The sequence below is a fragment of the Coregonus clupeaformis genome, unplaced genomic scaffold (assembly GCF_020615455.1).
Source record: "Coregonus clupeaformis isolate EN_2021a unplaced genomic scaffold, ASM2061545v1 scaf0100, whole genome shotgun sequence".
NCBI classification, from domain to species: domain Eukaryota; kingdom Metazoa; phylum Chordata; class Actinopteri; order Salmoniformes; family Salmonidae; genus Coregonus; species Coregonus clupeaformis.
The window spans coordinates 195,145-213,545 of NW_025533555.1; the positions used below are offsets into that span (position 1 = coordinate 195,145).

At 46.8% G+C, this 18,401-nt stretch overlaps 1 protein-coding gene, 3 non-coding genes and 1 pseudogene across 7 annotated transcripts; 3 read left to right on the forward strand and 2 right to left on the reverse strand.

Moving 5' to 3' along the window:
- LOC121552016 lies at positions 1–70 on the forward strand. Its single transcript, XR_005997149.1, has one exon. It is a non-coding gene; the product is annotated as a small nucleolar RNA R38 (small nucleolar RNA).
- Positions 71–415: 345 nt separating this feature from the next.
- On the forward strand, positions 416–488 carry LOC121552017. The gene has a single exon (XR_005997150.1). It is a non-coding gene; the product is annotated as a small nucleolar RNA SNORD49 (small nucleolar RNA).
- Positions 489–944: 456 nt separating this feature from the next.
- On the forward strand, positions 945–1,017 carry LOC121552018. The gene has a single exon (XR_005997151.1). It is a non-coding gene; the product is annotated as a small nucleolar RNA SNORD49 (small nucleolar RNA).
- A 489-nt stretch (positions 1,018–1,506) lies between these two features.
- LOC121551771 lies at positions 1,507–6,198 on the reverse strand (annotated as a pseudogene).
- On the reverse strand, positions 6,050–11,461 carry LOC121551072 (fas-binding factor 1 homolog). Of its 4 annotated transcripts, none has more exons than XM_041863598.2 (10): positions 9,204–9,295; positions 8,955–9,099; positions 8,652–8,818; positions 8,471–8,564; positions 7,842–8,288; positions 7,649–7,691; positions 7,452–7,507; positions 6,468–6,517; positions 6,302–6,352; positions 6,050–6,141 (listed from the first exon to the last, which is right to left on the reverse strand). In XM_041863598.2, the coding sequence occupies exons 2-9, from the start codon at positions 9,032–9,034 to the stop codon at positions 6,336–6,338; spliced, it is 954 nt and encodes a 317-aa protein (XP_041719532.2). In that variant the 5' UTR covers positions 9,035–9,099; positions 9,204–9,295; the 3' UTR covers positions 6,050–6,141; positions 6,302–6,335. The 4 variants fall into 4 exon arrangements, with proteins under 4 accessions (XP_041719532.2, XP_041719534.1, XP_041719535.1 ...); XM_041863600.1 differs by lacking the exons at positions 6,050–6,141; positions 6,302–6,352; positions 6,468–6,517; ... (3 more) ...; positions 8,471–8,564; positions 8,652–8,818 and adding exons at positions 9,513–9,554; positions 9,698–9,923; positions 10,026–10,076; ... (3 more) ...; positions 10,714–10,738; positions 11,411–11,461 and having other exon boundaries at positions 8,996–9,099; positions 9,204–9,317; XM_041863601.1 differs by lacking the exons at positions 6,050–6,141; positions 6,302–6,352; positions 6,468–6,517; ... (3 more) ...; positions 8,471–8,564; positions 8,652–8,818 and adding exons at positions 9,513–9,554; positions 9,698–9,923; positions 10,026–10,076; ... (3 more) ...; positions 10,714–10,738; positions 11,000–11,396 and having other exon boundaries at positions 8,996–9,099; positions 9,204–9,317.
- Between the last annotated feature and the right edge of the window lie 6,940 nt (positions 11,462–18,401).

The following is an 18,401-nucleotide window of genomic DNA, read 5'->3' on the forward strand; positions in this document are numbered from 1 at the left end:
ACAAGCCTGTGATGAAACAAGTTATCCCTGTCTGAACAAGTGTTGACTTACTGAAACCCCTGAGGCTTGATCGGAGATTCATATTAATTGAATGGGTACGTTTTGGAAGTAATGCTTAGTTTGGATCAGTTGAGTGAGTGAATCATGTATTGTGTGGAATAGTTTCTCAAAGTTAAATGTAGCGATGTTGCATAGCAAGATCATGATCAATTGAAGTCATGCAGTAATGGACTAATATTGATAACATTGATTCTTATAGTGCTGTGGCCTCGGAGGGTGAAGGGACAGTTGATTGGTAAGTGCTTAGCTAGAACATCTATGGTCTCTTGTGACTCAAATATCATTGAATTGATCCAGTAGACTGGAGACATTCTTTAGTTTTACTATGCACTATAGACATAATGGTGCCTGTAGTTTCAGTGATGAAATTGCTGCATAGGAAGTGCCGTCTGATGCGATAACTGACGCTGGATAAAGCTGCTCTGACAAATCCACAGCCCTGAATGTCGCCATGCTTTTGGCAATTGTGGTAATGAGAACCAAACTAACATGGTCATTTCTTTATAGGTCTGCCAACCTGGGTGTGATGCCATGAAAATGTTCCAATGAAGTTACTCCCATGAGAGCAGGTAACCACTACTTTGGACATAAAGTGTTGGTCAGATTGCTGATGAGTAATGGTAGTTAAGCTGTGGAGGGTGTAAGTAACAAGTCTGTGATGAAACATGTTATCCCTGTCAGAAGAACAGTGTTGACCTATTGAAACCCCTGAGACTTGATGGGAGATTCATATTGTGGGATAATGATTAAAGTATTGTCTTGATGAACATGTATTAGTATTTCTATTTTTTTTATAGTGCCAGAGGGTCAAGGGGACAGTTGATTGGTAAGTGCTCATCTATGTTTTGGGTTTACTTTACACTGGACATAATGGTGCCTGTGGTTTCAGTGATGAAATTGCTGCATAGGAAGTGCCGTCTGATGCGATAACTGACGCTGGATAAAGCTGCTCTGAGAAATCCACAGCCCTGAATGTCGCCATGCTTTTGGCAATTGTAGCATTGAACCAAATTAACATGGTAATTTCTCTACAGGTCTACAAACCTGGATGTGAACCCCTGAAAATACAGCAAGTAACTCCAATGGAATGAGATCCGGTAACTACTACTTTGGACATGAACTGAATTAGTCTTATGGCTGATGGTTTGAGTAATAGAGGTGCAGATGTGAAGAGGGTAACAAGCCTGTGATGAAACACGTTATCCCTGTCTGAACAGCAGTGTTGACTTATTGAAACCCCTGAGGCTTGATGGGAGATCCATATGTACTCCATTTCTGGTTTTATAAGATAACAGTTGACTGCTGGAACTCTTCCTTGGCTTACTAGATGTGTTTCATTTTAGGTCATAGGGTGAAAGAAGTGGTGCCAGGAACAGGACTCAAGAACTGAAATTCACCAAATGAATGATCAGTGACTGACTAAAATAAACAAGTTCAATGCAAACATATTAGAAAATGTCAAGTTTAATGGCACGTTAAAGTACTTAAAACCAGGATGTCATGGGGCTCTAAACCCCTGCACAGTTAATCTGTGTGAAAGGCTGAATTGTAAGGTGCTTTCTTGAGTGTGTCCAAGAAGAACTGCTCGTCCTGCAGAAAGTCACGATCCTAAGAGGATAAAGCAAGTACATTTCTACCTACAATAAAGATTTTGAAACTAATCTGCTTGTTCCATCTTTACTAGCACATCAAGGGTAACTTTCAGACCAGAGTGTTTTGTTGTAAAATGCTTTGGCCCTCTGAAAATGACTCACTAACTGTTCACAACTTTAAACTGATTGTAAGCACACTCAATTTGGTTAGTAATGCATCAGTTACCTTCTCTGCTGTGTGCCTGGGCAGTGCCAATCTGGCCTGGAGCTCCGTAGAACCAGGACCGGAGAACAGGGGTGAGGCAATCTGAGGTACTGACAACACCGGGCTGAAGTCTGCTACAGTAAAATGATAACTGCAGTATTAAAATATTGTAAAAGATACTGTTCTGAGTGTTAACGCAAGGAAAAATATTTGTTTTAAGGGCTCAGGCCACCTGTGAATATGGGGGCCATAGATTGAGGAAAAGGAGTGATTGGAAGGCTGTGCTTCAGTCAACTTTACGCTGCTCTGTCATCTTCATTCTCTCCTGTAGAAGGGGACATTTTAATGAGCCTGGTGCAGGATGGATAGGTTACATATGATTTGTACACTTTGGAGAAGATATAGGACAGGCTCATTAATGGCTAGAATGGAATAAACGGAACATCATCAATGTTACCATTCCAACCATAATGTGCCTGTCCTATAGCTCCTCTGCTGGTACACCTATATCAGATGGCCTTCAGTTCTGAGATTGTCTAGTATGAGTGGCTGGTATACCATCCACTTATTGACCTGATGGAGGTGCTGCTCCTGCTGTCTCAGTCTCTCCATCTGGGAGTGGATGCTCCTCAGCCTGGTCTGGTGCTCCGTCTCCACCTGTCTGGCCTTCTCCTCAAACTTCTCTGACGCCAGCTGCAAGGCGCCCGGTCACAACATTGTGCTACCTCCACTTTATCGCATCCAACAACCAATTATTTATATACATAATTGACCACCTGCGTGTGTGTCTCAACCCAGTGATACACACCGTAGCTAGCTAGTAGTGAGGTGTTGTGGTCCAGACCTTGCTGAAGGCCTCCAACTCCTGGGCGTGTGTCTTCAGCCGCAGGCCTGTACCACTCAGCCTCTCCCTCTCACGCACTACAGCCTCCTCACGCTGCTTCAGCTCCCTAGCACGCAGCTTCAGGTCCACCTGTTCCTGGTGATTACAGAGAAGAAGGGGCCTGCTTCAGAGCTCTGCAAATCTCAATTGCTTGAGATCAATAAGTGAGTGAAATGTAATGACGACTGGGTAGAGTGCACTCCATTACCTGAACATGGTAAAACGGGTAGGCTGTCATTGTAAATAAGAATTTGTTCTTAACTGACTTGCCTACTTTTAAAAAAATAACACTGGCATTTTGCATGCTGTCCTATCCTGGCCCCTAGTCTGCAGTACCTGTGCCATGCTGATGATGGAGCCCTCTCTGTGGGCATCCCTCTCCAGCGCCTGGCTGGCCCCCGCTCTGCCCGGTCCTGCCTCTGCTTCTCCTGGGCGTGGAACTATGTCCACTCAGCCGCCAGCTTCCTCCTCTCCTCCGCACAGCGCTGCATTACCTGCTGCTGCTCCTCCAACAGGGCACTCTAGACATGGAGAGAGGGGGAGTAGCGAGGGATAGATGGGGGTCTTCTAATCTAAGTTATACATGTTAAGGAGAGATCTGGCAGACATATTTTACAATTTCTCCCTCAGTGTATCTCTCGGTCTTACCTTTGCCATCTCCAGCTCCTCTCTCTCCATGTTGATGTGCTGAGTCAGAGAGCGTCTCTCCTCGTCCAGGCCTCTCTGAGATGAGTCAGCCTTAGCCTGCTCCGCATTCACCCTCCAGCGCTCCTACAACACACAATCATCATATTCAACATTCTGGGGAAATGGAAGGAAAAGCGAAACGTTTATGCAAGAACAAACCTATCTTTGTGAATAAAATGTTGCAGGGCTCCAGAATGTGACCATTTAGTTGCATTTTGCGACCCTTTGACTTGGTAAATTTTTTATTGGTGGCACTGGTGCGAGCTGCACCTTCTACCTGGTCACCTCAATCAAAACGTTCTATTTTTGGGGCGGATAAAGCCATGAATTTGTTAAACAGTAAAGTGCATTATCCTCATGATTCCTGTAATAAGTGTCTGCACTGCCTGCCTGTTTCGGTGGGGCCGGCTGCTGTACTGAGCGAGCCTCTCACTCACTCTCCCCCTTGTGTGCCCCTCGGGATTGTATAACATTTCAAAATGCAGTTGCGGGGAAAATAACTTTGGAAGCAAGCTAGTTGTCCATATAAAAATGGAGGAGGGTCTCCACTTTCTGTAGGTATAATTCTTAATGATTATTGAGCTGTGCGAAATTGCACAGCTCAATAAGTGTGTGCGAAATTGCGCATCGGCCATCGCTAGTGCACTAGGCCTCATTGCACATTTTTTTTTAGGACATTACATTTACTAGCGATCTAGCTAATGTGTTGAGTTTCCACTTCCTCAGGTGGTGAATTAGCACCAATTGAATTAGGCCTATATCATATTTCGCACAAAGATGAAGACAAATTCATCTCTATTGAACAAATCACACAGACATTTCTGGAGATCGAGAGTAAAATCAAACAAAAATAGTGTACTTGTGGACTAGGTTGCATGAAAATATATTGCTTGGACATGTTAGATGTAACAACTTATTTATTGAACAAATCTCAGTAGTCTATTACACTTATAGCATTGTGAATGATTTTATAAGATGACTCAAATGACCTCTGTGACACCGCCAATTTTTTTTGGGGGGTGCCACTAAATCATGGGCTGGTGCCACCAACAGAAAACATTAGTGGCAGCAGTGCCACCAGGGGAAAATGTAAGTCTGGAGCCCTGTGTTGACACAAGACCTCCATTGAAGTCACTCAAGGCAAGTTTTCCATTACGATCCCATTCATTTTGTTCCAGAGTGACATGGCATAATTTTTATTTGACCTTTATTTATACAGGAAAGTCAACTAAGAAAAATCGTATTTACAATGACGACCTGTCATAAAAGCACAGTCAAAGCCTCTTAGTAACTCCTGACCTTCTCTAGTTGCCTCTGATGCTCAGCCAGCTGGGTGTCCATCTTGGCGATGACTTCTTTGAGCCTTGTTCTCTCCTCTGCTGCTGGCCCAGACGGTCCTGCATCACTGAGACAAGTAGACAAGCTGACTTTCACATAACATCAGGACATTCTCACTGACTGAATGGAAAATAAATAGAAACTACTTTATTATGAAAATCATTGTTTTCTTTTCATAAAACTGAGTAGTGGTATGATACCTCAGAGCTGTTGGTCTCTCTGCCGTGCCCCCTGCTCCAGCCCCTGGGCTGTGTTGTCATGGGTGCTCTCCACCCGAGACGAAAGGTCCCCCAGCCTGTGGGAGAAATGCTCCATCTGCTCAATCACCACTGTCAGGGACCTACAACACCAATACACAGAATGAGAGGCTATATGATGTCAACTTATAGTTAAGTTCCGAGTTTGGTTACATGTAGCATGTCCTCTGTATAATTCTTATGCAAAGGTTGGAGATTTAGCAGAGTATGGTTAAAAATGAGTATTGCGTAGAAACGCATGTGTGACCTGGTTTGTGATGTGGCACTGGTCACAGCATCAATCTCCTCATCCTTCAATCTCTTCAGCCTCTGGACCTGATCCTCATGGTCTTTCTTCATCTCCAAAATAGACTTCCTAGAGGAACATTATGGAAATATAAAGATAACATAAATGTTGTTATCCACAAGCAGTGAAAATAGCTGGGCTTTAGGGAGAAAATACAGGAATGGCCACAATCTCATGTTCTCTAATGTGGTATCTTGTAGCCCCCTACCTCTGTAGGTCCCTGAGTCTCTCCACCTCTCGGTCTCTGTCCTGCTGGGTTTGGGCCAGTCTGCGCTGGTGCTGTGCCTGCAGCTCTGTACGCTCCTGTTCAGCTATACGCGTGACGGTGGCCAGGCGCTCCGCTAGGTCCTCGCATTCCTGTCGTGCCCGTGCTTCTCGCTGTGCCGCAGAATCCTCAAGCAGCTTCACACGAGCCCTGGTGGATGCAACACACTCTTGGATAAAGAGGTAGTGATTCAGTCTGTGTGGTGGTGGCAGGACCTCTATAGGTCTCAGAGCTCCTGTCATACCTGTGTGTGTTCTCCATGAGCTCAGTGTCCTGCTTGTGTCTCTGCTGAACACTCTCCAGCAACATCTGGTTCTGGTTTAGCTCCAGCTGTAGAGATCTCACCTAGAAGAGAAGATGCAGTAGTCAGAGCTGAATGTTGTTTATGAAAGTGGCAGAAAGAGGAAGAGCACTGTCAAAAAGACAGCTGATAAATACCTGTCCCTCCAGTTTGATGATGCGTGCCTGTAAAGCTAGATCTCCATTCTGCTTCTCAGTCGCTCTTCTGTCTCTGCAGCCCAACTACATCCACAGCTCCCCCTAACCCCAGCAGCTGGGACAGCACCAACTACGGACAGAGACGGATACCAAAGTCAAGTTACCCAAGACTCACAAAAGAGAACATCTGATAAAACCTGGAGGTATCTGTGTTCACATTAGTAAAACTAATGAAATGCGAAGTGTTTCCATCAAATGAAAAAGTAATTGTGGTTAGAGATTTGTTTTACCTGCTGCTGTTGTAGTAAAAGTTGTTGCAAACTGTCAGCTGAAAGAGACACCTGTTTAAAAGAAGAAGAGTTAAACAATTAAAAAGGTGACTTCTGGTTTCCAAACATAAATCATCCATAATGACATTAGGGCATATAAACGAAAAATAGAAAGGCCTCTACATACCCGTGGTTGGACAGCAGGTGCAGTGTTCTGCATCTGGCTTTGCTGTGGCACTGGGAAACCAAGAACATTATGTGTCAATCTGGACAATCTGCCCATCGTCAATTGCAGTGATTCATAAGAAACTATCAGAAATACTAATACAGTTAGAAAATTATTCAAAATGACTACAATGTCCACAAGCTATCCCTATGTTTCCCTAAGACTACCTACACCGCATAGAGCCAGGCATCACAGCATAGGGCATGGGGCCAGACATAGACTGCCATTGCTGCACAGGGTAGTTAGGGGGCAGCTCTGCTGGACTTGGCCATCCTGGCCCCCTGTGATCCTGCAGGGCTGGTGGGTGGTATTGCTGGGGCAGGGGGAAGCTAATGCTAGCAGTAGCAGAGGTTGGCAGGGGAGAGGGGTCTGGGGTCTGGTCAGGAGAGAAGCCTTCTCTAGCAGAAACAGCTGTGGATGGAAAGGGGGAGACTGGTTGAGAGGAAGGGAAAGGCTGAGGTTTGGTGGGTGGATGTTGGATGACTATTGTGGGTGATTGTGGAGGAGATGACTGGACTGCTCGACTGGTATCTGTGGGGAGGGGAGAGCTGAAGCGTGCCTTTGACAGGACTGCTCAGTACGGGTCTCAGGTGTTGGTGAGTGAGTGGTGTGGTCTATGTGTGAATTCTGCCTGATAGGCTCAGTTTCTTCAGCAGTGGAATGAGCTGGTCGGGGCATGACTCTTTGCCCTTATTGGCTCAGCTGGGTCACCGGTGAATATATGATTGGTTTCCTGTGTCAGCTCAGGAGGGTCAGTTGGGATAGGGGTAGACATTCTAGTAGGCTCTGGGTCAGCCAAATGACTAGAAAGGGACTTGGCTTGGAAAAACAAAACATGGTTGTTATAAAAGATGCCTCCCCTGAGTTCCAAGTTGAATAGCACAACGTAGAGGGAAAGGGACATGGTTAGTTGGGTCCTCTAAGATAGGAGTGAGTGTAACATACCAGGCCTGGACTGGTCCTCTCTCAATGGGGTAGAATGAGCAGTAGGGCTGGGCTCCCTGGGCAGAGGAGAATCTCTTGAGAAGGAATACAATCCTGACCTCAATGTCCAAAAGCACCACAACTCATATGGCTCACTGGGGCAATATTGCAGTGGTAATATTATACATCACAGCTATTTAGATGAAGGTTGATCATACCCTGGTTCCATGTTGGGGGTAGATGCATCTTTCCTCCTGGAAGCTGGTAAAGAACCACATTTACTGAGGAAGTAACAGACAATCAATGTCAACATACTGAGATGTAAGCAGTCGCTTCTAATGTAGGTGTTTCTTTAGAACTGTGTTGGTATGACCCTGCCTGCCCTGTAGAGTACACTAGTCCTAGCCTTACCTGAGAAACAACTCCAGATCCACCTCATCTCCAAGCCCCAGAAAGTCTTCCTGGGTTGTTCTCTTTTCCTCTGACCGTGTGGATGATTGAGTCTTCTTCCTGCTCAATGCCCCTGATAGCCAATCATCTTCATCCTTTTGGCTGGCAGAGACCTCTGCAATGGGTCCTACTGGCTTGGGGGGTTTGGAAGAGGTGTTTGGGGTCTCTGTCGATGGCTGTGGAATGCGGTTGCCAGATGAGGAGGGTTTACTTCCCACTGACAAAGAGGAGGGGGTCTTCAAGGGTTCTGGTACAGGCGGTGGCTTTTCCTTCTCTTCCTCCTCCTCCTCCTCATCATCCTGCGAGAGCCCCAGCCAGTCTGCAGCAGGCCGGGGAAAGGTAGTGGTGGGGGTGATGGGTTTGGGTTTCTTCTCAGGAGAAGAGGCACTGATGTCCTCAGTGGAGAATCTGAAAACGAGTGGCTAATCTTAGATGGCGGCCATTTCCTTTGTCATACACTCTGGTCCAGTAGCCTACATAGATAAGCTTCAGGAACTCAGATTATCTCCAAATATGATGGACTTTTTTTATTGATCCAGGCTTTGACCAAACCAAACTATGAGGAGGGCTCCTGCTGAGCTCTGACTTACCTGACCGACTGTCTGCGTGAGTGACGTCCCTCAGGTGTAGTGACCAGTGTGGGCTGATAGGAACCAAACGTCAGGTCTTCTTCTAGGAAGGGGTCTGACAAAGGGAAACATAAACTCTTCTGTCCTTTCTTCTGTTTAGCCTGTATACCACATCACACTTTAAGTATTGGGTGTTAGCTACCTTTAGTAGTGCGGGTCTTCTGATGTTGTTGCTGCTGCTGCTGCTTTTCCTGCTGCTGCGGAGGGTCCTTCCTCTCCCCTGTTGGAGGGCGCTCCAGAAGGCGAGGGGACGTCCCGCGCCCCAGAATCTCATCTAGCCTGGTGCGGGCTCTCTGAGGGAGCTCACCGCTGGTAGACAGTCAGGGCAGAGGAACAGGGAGGGTGCATTTCAAATGAACTTTTTGTTGGGTTTATCATAGTCCATAGGTTTTGTGATAGCCATGGTTGGAACTTGTGATGTTGACTGAGGCATTTGAGACCCTACCTCTCTTTCTTTGGTACAAGCACTGTCTCCGTCTTCTTAGGGCTCTGTTTGGGACTCTCTCCAAACCCCAATGCATCCATTAGGTCATCCTCGTCATCATCAAACGTAAGGTCATCCCGCTTCTATGGAACTGGAGCTGGTGAGGCTACAAGAGAAATGTATGCATTTGATACATTCTGGCTATCTCTTCTTTTGGGTATGTTACAATGTATTAATACACAAATAAAAGACACAAAAACGATCACCAACCTGTTTCTTTTTTCTTTATGATAGGGGAGTCTGGGGCCTTTTTGGTGATTTTTGGCTCCTTTTTGTCTTCTATGGGTAGATCATCTAACAGGTCAGCCAAAAGGTCATCAAAGTCTGTAGACAACAGACATGATATCAGAGCTGGGGATACTGTTTTGATATTGATATGCTCTATGGTCTATTAAGATCTCTACTTAAATAGTAACAGATTTTCACTACACTTAGGGCCACTCTAATGGATTTTACAGTTGACCTGATTTTTTGGTGTATACACAGGTCCAACTGTAACATCCATCTTAGCTTTGGTACCTTTTGTGTCAGTTGTTGGGGCAAGAACATCATCATCATCATCTGAAGCAATGCAGCAATAGGGAGAAATAATGTACAATTATGTATATTTCTATTGTATTAATACTAATTTGGTGGCCCGGGTCATTGATAACCCATGGTGTAGCCAGACTAGCCAAAGAGACCAGATAGGACAGTCAGCTCACCAGTGAAGCTGAACTTCTTGTAGCCACGTGCTGTGGATGCAGGAGCAGAACTGGGCTTCTTCTCCTCAATGGCTGGCTCATCTGAGATTCCCCCTCCTTTTAACATGTTTCCTGATTTAGGAGGATCTTTCGTAGGTCCTCCAATGCCGGAGCATTTACTCTGAGCTGGGGCTGAACTGGGCTTTTTCTTTGATCCAAAGAGATCAGCGTCCATATCATCTATGTCCTTTGTAATGATAGAACAGACACAGCTGGGTTATGAATGTTCACACATAAAGCCTGGAGTCTTACTCCCTGGGGATTTGTAATTAGAACAAGGCCTCATTACCTTCATACTCTCCAGTAAGGCTGTGGGATCAGCCTCAGAAACATCAGAGCCCTGGATTGGAAGTGAAGATAAAATATGTATATGAAGGAAAGCATAGTCAACTGCCTCCCTGCAATCCTTAATGTATGACCTGCCAACTCACCTCATCATTTTCAGCTTCCTCAGCCAGTTTGCTGAAGAAGTCGTCGTCGCCCAATAGTGAGCTGGAGAACCGAAACACATAGAATTAGCAAGCTGACTGTGACAGTATCCTCTGTCTAAATGGTCAAGAAAGAAAGTCAAAGAAAGAGTTGAGACTACTCTCTGTTCTGGCAGTACATTTTTTCAGTCCCAGTTAACTCACCGTTTTCCACTTCGTGATGGTAGAGGAGGTCCTAGTCTGCCAGCTTCACGGGCCGGAGCTTTGGCCTTCACTGGGAAATCTGTACAAACAAACTGGAAAACTTTACCATCACTACACAGTGTGTATTTACAGTATATTATACTAATGAATTGTCCGTTTGAATGGTCATAAATCTGTTGTAGGGATGTAATCACATACCATCATCTCCCAACAGGTCTCCTAACATATCATCAATTGAACCTGTAGTTCAAAAACATCATATTGAATGAATCTGTGAGCTTGTCTCCATTCAAGTTGTATTGTGCATGATTTCAATTGGTAAAGAAAAACATCAGAGGGACTTACTCTTCTGTCCTTTCTTCTGTTTAGCCTGTATCGATTAGGAACACATAGGTTAGGGTTTTAAAACTAATTTCACTGCAGTCAATGGGGGTGACTGGCACTTGAATAGGTGTAAACTGTAAGCTTTAGCTAGAAGCTATATTGTTGTGAAGAATTAGCTAGCTCTCAACAACCTACATTGAGCACTATTACATCTTAAGAGGGTTGATCTTGCAGAATGACCAATGATTTATTAGGAGACTTGTGATAAATGACTCTTATCTTGATTTAGATAGTGTACGATACTTACCATGAAGTTTCTCTGACTGCAGCAGCGTTAAATCTGAGCAAATCCAATTAGCTAACGTTAGTTAGCTATCTAAAGTAAAGCGTCACCGTGACCATTGGTAACCACAGCGAAGGGAAATCCCAACACCTCTGCATATTTGCTTTGGCTAGACGACTAGGAGCTACTGTAGCTATTCTTTCACAAACTTTAGCTAGCATATTTGGTCATTAGCTACTTTTTAAGCGTTTAGAAACAACGGACAAATAATGCTAGCTAGTGTGGACTAGCTAGCTAGAAAGTCGAAACGTACTCCCTCTGATTGACCCGGTTGAATGACTGAATACTAATTTACACATTTACAGTAACTCTAACCATCCCTCAATTTAAGTTAACACAATACCAATCCATATGCTTTCATATCAGTGTGTTTACCCGCAGGTTCCTCTGTTGTAGCATTTTCAACGTACACTTCCTGTTTACTGATACCAGTCGTAGTGAATTATTGGTAAACATTCTGTTTGGTTACCACCAGGTGGCGTTACAGGTTGTAACTTTTCAAGATATTAGTTATTATTGTACAGAATAGCAGAATATAGAATAACAAATATTGTCTTTATCTAGCTAAATATTTCATTACAGGTCAGTATTGGTGTACATAACCGAAGTAACTGATTATATAACAACATTGTTAATAGGTCTACAGTATGAAAAAAAAATATGTATGCACTCACTAACTGTAACTCGCTCTGGATAAGAGCGTCTGCTAAATGATGTAAATGTAAATGTAAATAAGAGCGTCTGCTAAATGACTAAAATGTAAATGTTAAATGTACATAGCTAATCATTCAGTCAGTGGTGGTGATGGACTGTATCAATTATACCCAACAAAATCTCAGTGGCACGGGAACAGCTGCATTAATGGAAAACTCCACCCAAAAACGATCTTTTGCTATTTGTTTCCTTAGTCAATTGTTGATATAGTCCCAAAATGTTTTGCATGTCAGCAATCAAGTTTTCAAGATATATAACTTTCAAAATGCAGAAATACAGCCGGTATTTTATATTATTTTATAGTAAGAAGAATACAATTGAATATAGCTGAATAAAATATAAATATATTTTTCCCAAATGATTTCAGAGAGCACATGCGGCTATTCTGCATTGAGCGCGTTAACAAAATGATAATTTGAAACAGGTCCTCCTATATGCTTCATTTAGAGTTATTTATGCAACTTTAGTTGTAATACAAACCTTAAGCTATATGTTTTGATTTCTAATACATTCTAAGGCTGCATGATGCTACTCCAATATTCAGAACAGGTCGATTTGTCAACCCCCCCCCAATAATTCCTTTACATTTTTTTATTTTTTAGTTGGCCCCCCCCAGATAGCATATGAACATGTCATAAGCAATGGCAAAATGTGTAGAATTGCAGGAAATTAGCTTTTAAGGTTGACTTTGGGCACAAAAAACAGTCTAACTCCTCCTCTTTCTGAATTTTCAAATAGAAATGTATAATTTCAAACAATAAAATGTAATTAAGTATGTTAAAAAGCAGCTTTTCCATCATGCTTTTGGTGGTTCATCGATTTGTCATTCTGGTCATGCGCTCCGCGACCGACGTAGCTTGTTCATTAGCCACTTGTAGCTAGTCTGTAATTCCTCCAGTATGTGTTGAGGTCATTTCACAGGATTTGTTTTTGGACGGAAGCTGTAGAGATTGGTAAGAAATGGCACTTCTGTAGCTAAATATCTCATTCATATTTTGTTTTTTTTTAAGCATGAAATGACCCGGTATGATGGTGCAATGATCAGTTATACAGTTTAAAGCCGTTATTTTTGCGGTTTTGCCAAAAGTCTAACTTTAAAGTAACTGTCCAGTGTTTCTGTCACAATCCGGGCTAGAACTCCGGTCTCAGATGTGGAAAGCTGGGGGTACTACCCCTTAGCCACAGAGGAGGTGTTGTAGGACCCAAATGAAACACCCAAGGCAATACTCCAGGTAAGTTGATTTAATGTTCCAAAACAGGAGGCAAAACAAAACAACTCCACGAGGGGAGAAAAACAAACTAAAGATAACTTCGAACAGCTTACTAGGACAGACACGGTGGGACAAAGCAGGAGACACATAGTCAGGACGCAATAACCAAGTGAGAAACAAGGGGAAAACACACAGCTAAAATACTAAAGGGAAAACAAGGCACAGGTGACCTGGATCAAACTAATGAGGACACACGAGGAAGAACTAAGGCAGAGGGGAACACAGCTGACCTCTAGAGGCCCGGAGACAAACAGGAGAAGCAGGAAGCTGACAGGACCCCCTCCTCTAGGAACGACTCCTGACGTTCCTTCCAGAACACCCTGGCCCCCGGGTGCGAAAATCTCGGATCAACCCTGGGTCCAGGATGTCCCTGGCTGGAACCCAGGAGCGCTCCTCTGGCCCGTAGCCCTCCCAGTCCACCAGATACTGCAGAGAGTTCTGGACCCTCCGGGAGTCCAGTATCCGGCGGACTGTGTAGGCTGGCTGGCCGTCAATGATCCTGGGAGGTGGCGGGGGTCTGCGTGGGGGGGCAAAGGGAGAAGACAAGACAGGTTTAATAAGTGAAACATGGAAAGTGGGGTTAATTCTAAGGGAACGAGGGAGAACCAAACGATAAGACACAGGGTTAACCTTTCTAGCAATGCGGAAAGGGCCGATGTATCTCTGGGAAAGCTTCTTGGACTCGACCCGGAGGGGCAGGTTCTTGGTGGCCAACCAAACTCTCTGACCAGCTCGGAAACTAGGGGCCGTCCGGCGGTGGCGATTAGCCTGACTTTGGTATCTCTGGGAGGTCCGAAGGAGGGCACGCCTGGCCTTCTTCCAGGTCCGCCTACAGCGTTGGACAAAGCGCTGGGCCGAGGGAACACCAACTTGCGCCTCCTCCTCTGGAAATAATGGAGGGTTGTAACCGAACTGGCATTCGAAGGGGGACAATCCGGTGGCTGAGGACTGGAGGGTGTTGTGGGCATATTCAGCCCAAATGATATAGGTGGCCCAAGACGTGGGATTACTGGCCGCCATACACCGCAGGGTGGTCTCCAGATCCTGATTAATCCGTTCCGTTTGACCATTAGACTCTGGATGGAACCCTGACGATAGGCTGGCTGTGGCCCCAACAAGCCTGCAGAAGGCCCCCAAAACCGGGACGAGAATTGGGGACCTCGGTCAGAGACCACGTCCAGGGGAATACCAAATATCCGGAAGACATGGTTCATGAGGAGCTCAGCAGTCTCCTTAGCCGAGGGCAGCTTGGGCAGGGGAATAAACCGGGCAGCCTTAGAGAAACGGTCTACCACCACTAGGATGACGGTGTTGCCCTGGGATAGAGGAAGTCCCGTAACAAAGTCCAGAGAAAGGTGTGACCATGGCCTTCGAGGAACAGGTAAGGGATGGAGCAGTCCCTGGGGTCGCTGGCGTGTCGACTTTCCCTGGTTGCACACCGGGCAGGCCTCAACATAGACCTGCACGTCCTTCTTGATGGACGGCCACCAAAACCGCCGTCGGAGGAACTCCAGTGTGCGAGCACTGCCTGGATGGCATGTCAAGGGGCGACTCATGACCCCACTGCAAGACGCGGGCCCGAACAGAGAGAGGAACGTACAGGCGACCGGCAGGACCACCGCCTGGATCGGGCTCATGGACAAGAGCTTCTCGTACCCCTCTTTCTAGTTCCCACTGAAGAGGTGCGACGATCCTAGACCTCGGAATAATCGATGCCAAGGGCTTCTCTCGTACCTCGGGAGAATAGACTCGAGACAGGGCATCCGGCTTGACGTTCTTGGTGCCAGGTCGGTAAGACAGGAGGAACTGGAATCGATTGAAGAAAAGGGACCATCGTGCTTGCCGAGGGTTCATCCGCTTAGCCTGTTGGAGATATTCCAGGTTCTTGTGGTCTGTGAGAACCTGGAAAGGGTGCTGAGCCCCCTCAAGCCAATGGCGCCACTCCTCCAAGGCCAGTTTTACCGCAAGCAACTCTAGATCCCCCACGTGGTAGTTGCGCTCGGCCTCAGACAGGCGGCGAGACATGAAGGCACAAGGGTGTAATCTCCCATCCGCACCCCTCTGTGACAGGACGGCTCCCACCCCCACCTCTGAGGCGTCCACCTCCACCACGAAAGGTCTTTCTGGGTCAGGGGTCACCAGAATCGGAGCAGAAGTGAAGCGGCGCTTGAGATCCTCGAAGGCCCCTGCTGCTTCCGGACCCCAGTGAATCTTGGTCCCTCCTCCCTTGGTAAGCGTCGTCAAGGGGGCTACCACCGAGCTGAAATTCTTGATGAACTTCCGATAGAAGTTAGAAAAGCCAATGAACCGTTGAACCTCCTTGACCGTGGCAGGTGTGGGCCAATCGTGGACCGCCTTGACCTTCTTGGGATCCATCTCTAGGTGCCCAGGAGTGACAATAAACCCGAGAAACTGAGTCTGAGAAACATGAAATTCACACTTCTCAGGCTTAACGTAGAGGTGATTGTCAAGGAGCCTCTGGAGAACCCGGCTAACATGCCCCTCATGCTCCTTCAGTGACCTCGAGAAGATGAGGATATCGTCCAGGTACACGAAGACGAACAGATTAAGCATATCCCGGAGAACATCATTAATCAGGGCTTGGAATACTGCGGGGGGCATTGGTGAGCCCGAACGGCATCACCCGATATTCATAGTGCCCCGTGGGCGTGTTGAACGCCGTCTTCCATTCGTCTCCTTGCCGGATCCGCACGAGATGGTAAGCATTGCGGAGATCCAGCTTAGTAAAAATGGAAGCCCCTTGAAGCAGCTCAAAAGCAGTGGCCATGAGAGGAAGGGGGTATCGATTCGAACCGTGATCTTGTTGAGTCCCCGGTAATCAATACAAGGCCTAAGACCCCCGTCTTTCTTTTCAACAAAAGAAGCCCGCCCCAGCCGGGGAAGTAGAGGCATAGATGAGGCCGGCTGCCAAGGACTCCTTAATGTAGGTGTCCATAGCTGCGTGCTCGGGGGAGGACAAGGAAAAGATCCGACCTCTAGGAGGGCAGCACCCAGGGAGTAGATCAATGGCACAGTCATACGAGCGATGAGGCGGTAAGGCAGTAGCCCGGGCCTTGCTGAACACTGCCTTGAACCGATGGTAAACACTGGGGACTCGGGAGACGTCAACAGACTCTTGAAACTGGGTACTAGGGGCTGAGGGACTCTGAAGCATGCAGGTGAGTTGACAAGTGGGACCCCAGCTTAGAATGGTGCCAGTAGGCCAGTCGATCTGGGGATTATGTCTGCATAGCCAAGGGTGACCCAGGATAATAGGATACTCGGGAGAGTCAATAAGATAGAAGGTCTCCTCCTGCTGGTGTTGAGAGATGGTAAGTCGCAGGGACTGAGTCGCCTCGGTAACCTTTCCTGGTTCCAGAGGTCTGCCATCTAAGGCTGTAACTGCCTGGGGTTGAGGAAGTAGTTGGGTAGGGATCTTAAGTTCCTTAGCCAAGGTTACATCCAGGAAATCACCTGCGGCACCGGAATCGATCATAGCCTGGACCCGATGCTGGTGGCCCCCAGGACAGAGTGGCTGGAATAGCCAGGACAGCGTTAGTAGGAGGCGCTCTAATTCTCCCCCATCACAGCCCTCCTGTAGCTGGGCGGGGACAGGCGTTTCCCGAAAGCTCGGGGCAAGTGGAGCGGAAGTGGCCGGCAACCCCGCAGTAGAGGCACCGACGCTCCCTCATGCGACGTTCCCTTTCGTTGGGAGACAGCCTGGAACGGCCTAACTGCATGCTCTCCGGGGAATCCTGGAGCAGTTCAGGAGCCGGGGAAGCTCTGAATGACGGAGTCCAAACAGGAGAAACAGAGCTGCTCAGAGGAACTTGGGACTGAGACACCTGACGGCGAGCCGTTCTCCGCTCTCTTAGACGATTGTCCAGGCGGATGGCCAAGGCTATGAGGGACTCGAGATCTCCAGCTGGTTCCCGGGTGGCTAACTCATCTTGAAGGGGCTCAGATAACCCTCCCTGAAAGCAGACCCTCAGCGCTTCATCATTCCATCCGCTCCTTGCTGCTATGGTCCGGAACTCAATGGCAAAATCTGCCGTGCTTCGGGAGCCCTGACGGAGAGACAGTAGGCGCTTGGAAGCCTCCCGCCCACTGACAGGATGATCGAACACCCGCTTGAACTCTTCTACAAATGCAGCGTGGGAGTCACAACAGGCCTCCTGGGACTGCCACACCGCAGAAGCCCAGGCGAGCGCCTTGTCTGAAAGAAGGGTAATGATGTAGGCAATCTTGGAACGGTCAGTGGGAAAACTTGAGGGTTGGAGCTCGAAGGTGAGGGAGCATTGGGTGAGGAAACCCTGGCAAGAGCTTGGATCCCCAGAAAAGGGCTTGGGAGGTGGTAGTCGGGGCTCCGCCAACCGAGAAGGCCGGTCGTCACTGGGGGGTGACCTGGGGGAAGGGAGAGGACCAGGGAGGCGTTCAAAGAGCTGGCGGAGGGAACTCATCATTTCGGCCAGGAGTTGAGAATGACTAGCCATCAGCTCCTCTTGTCGGCTGAGAACGGCTTCATGGCGCTGGAAAGAAGCCTCATGTCGAGTGATCACCGCCAACAGGTCCTGGGAACTGAGTGTTTCTGGGTCCATGAGTGACTTGGTTATTCTGTCACAATCCGGGCTAGAACTCCGGTCTCAGATGTGGAAAGCTGGGGGTACTACCCCTTAGCCACAGAGGAGGTGTTGTAGGACCCAAATGAAACACCCAAGGCAATACTCCAGGTAAGTTGATTTAATGTTCCAAAACAGGAGGCAAAACAAAACAACTCCACGAGGGAGAAAAACAAACTAAAGATAACTTCGAACAGCTTACTAGGACAGACACGGTGGGACAAAGCAGGAGACACATAGTCAGGACGCAATAACCAAGTGAGAAACAAGGGGAAAACACACAGCTAAAATACTAAAGGGAAAACAAGGCACAGGTGACCTGGATCAAACTAATGAGGACACACGAGGAAGAACTAAGGCAGAGGGGAACACAGCTGACCTCTAGAGGCCCGGAGACAAACAGGAGAAGCAGGAAGCTGACAGTTTCCAGATTTCTATGAAATATGACCTATAATTAATTACAATATGAGTGAAATAGTTTTCCTGTAATTATGTATGTTAAAAAGCAGCTTTTCTGTGTTGGATTGGTGTGGGTGTACCCCCAACAACAGAATGGTGTGGGCCTATATGGTCATAAAAAATATTCATGCGAGTAGACCGCTGATTGGCCAGTTTATCCTCCTCAGGAGGATGACATCATCCTCTATGAGGAAATAGCAAAGATTTTTTAAACGTCTGTTTGAGATACAAGTTTGAGGTGGTTTTTTTTAAGTGTTTTTTTCTCAAATTCATGCTTTGGCCACCAATACGAGTATAGGATGA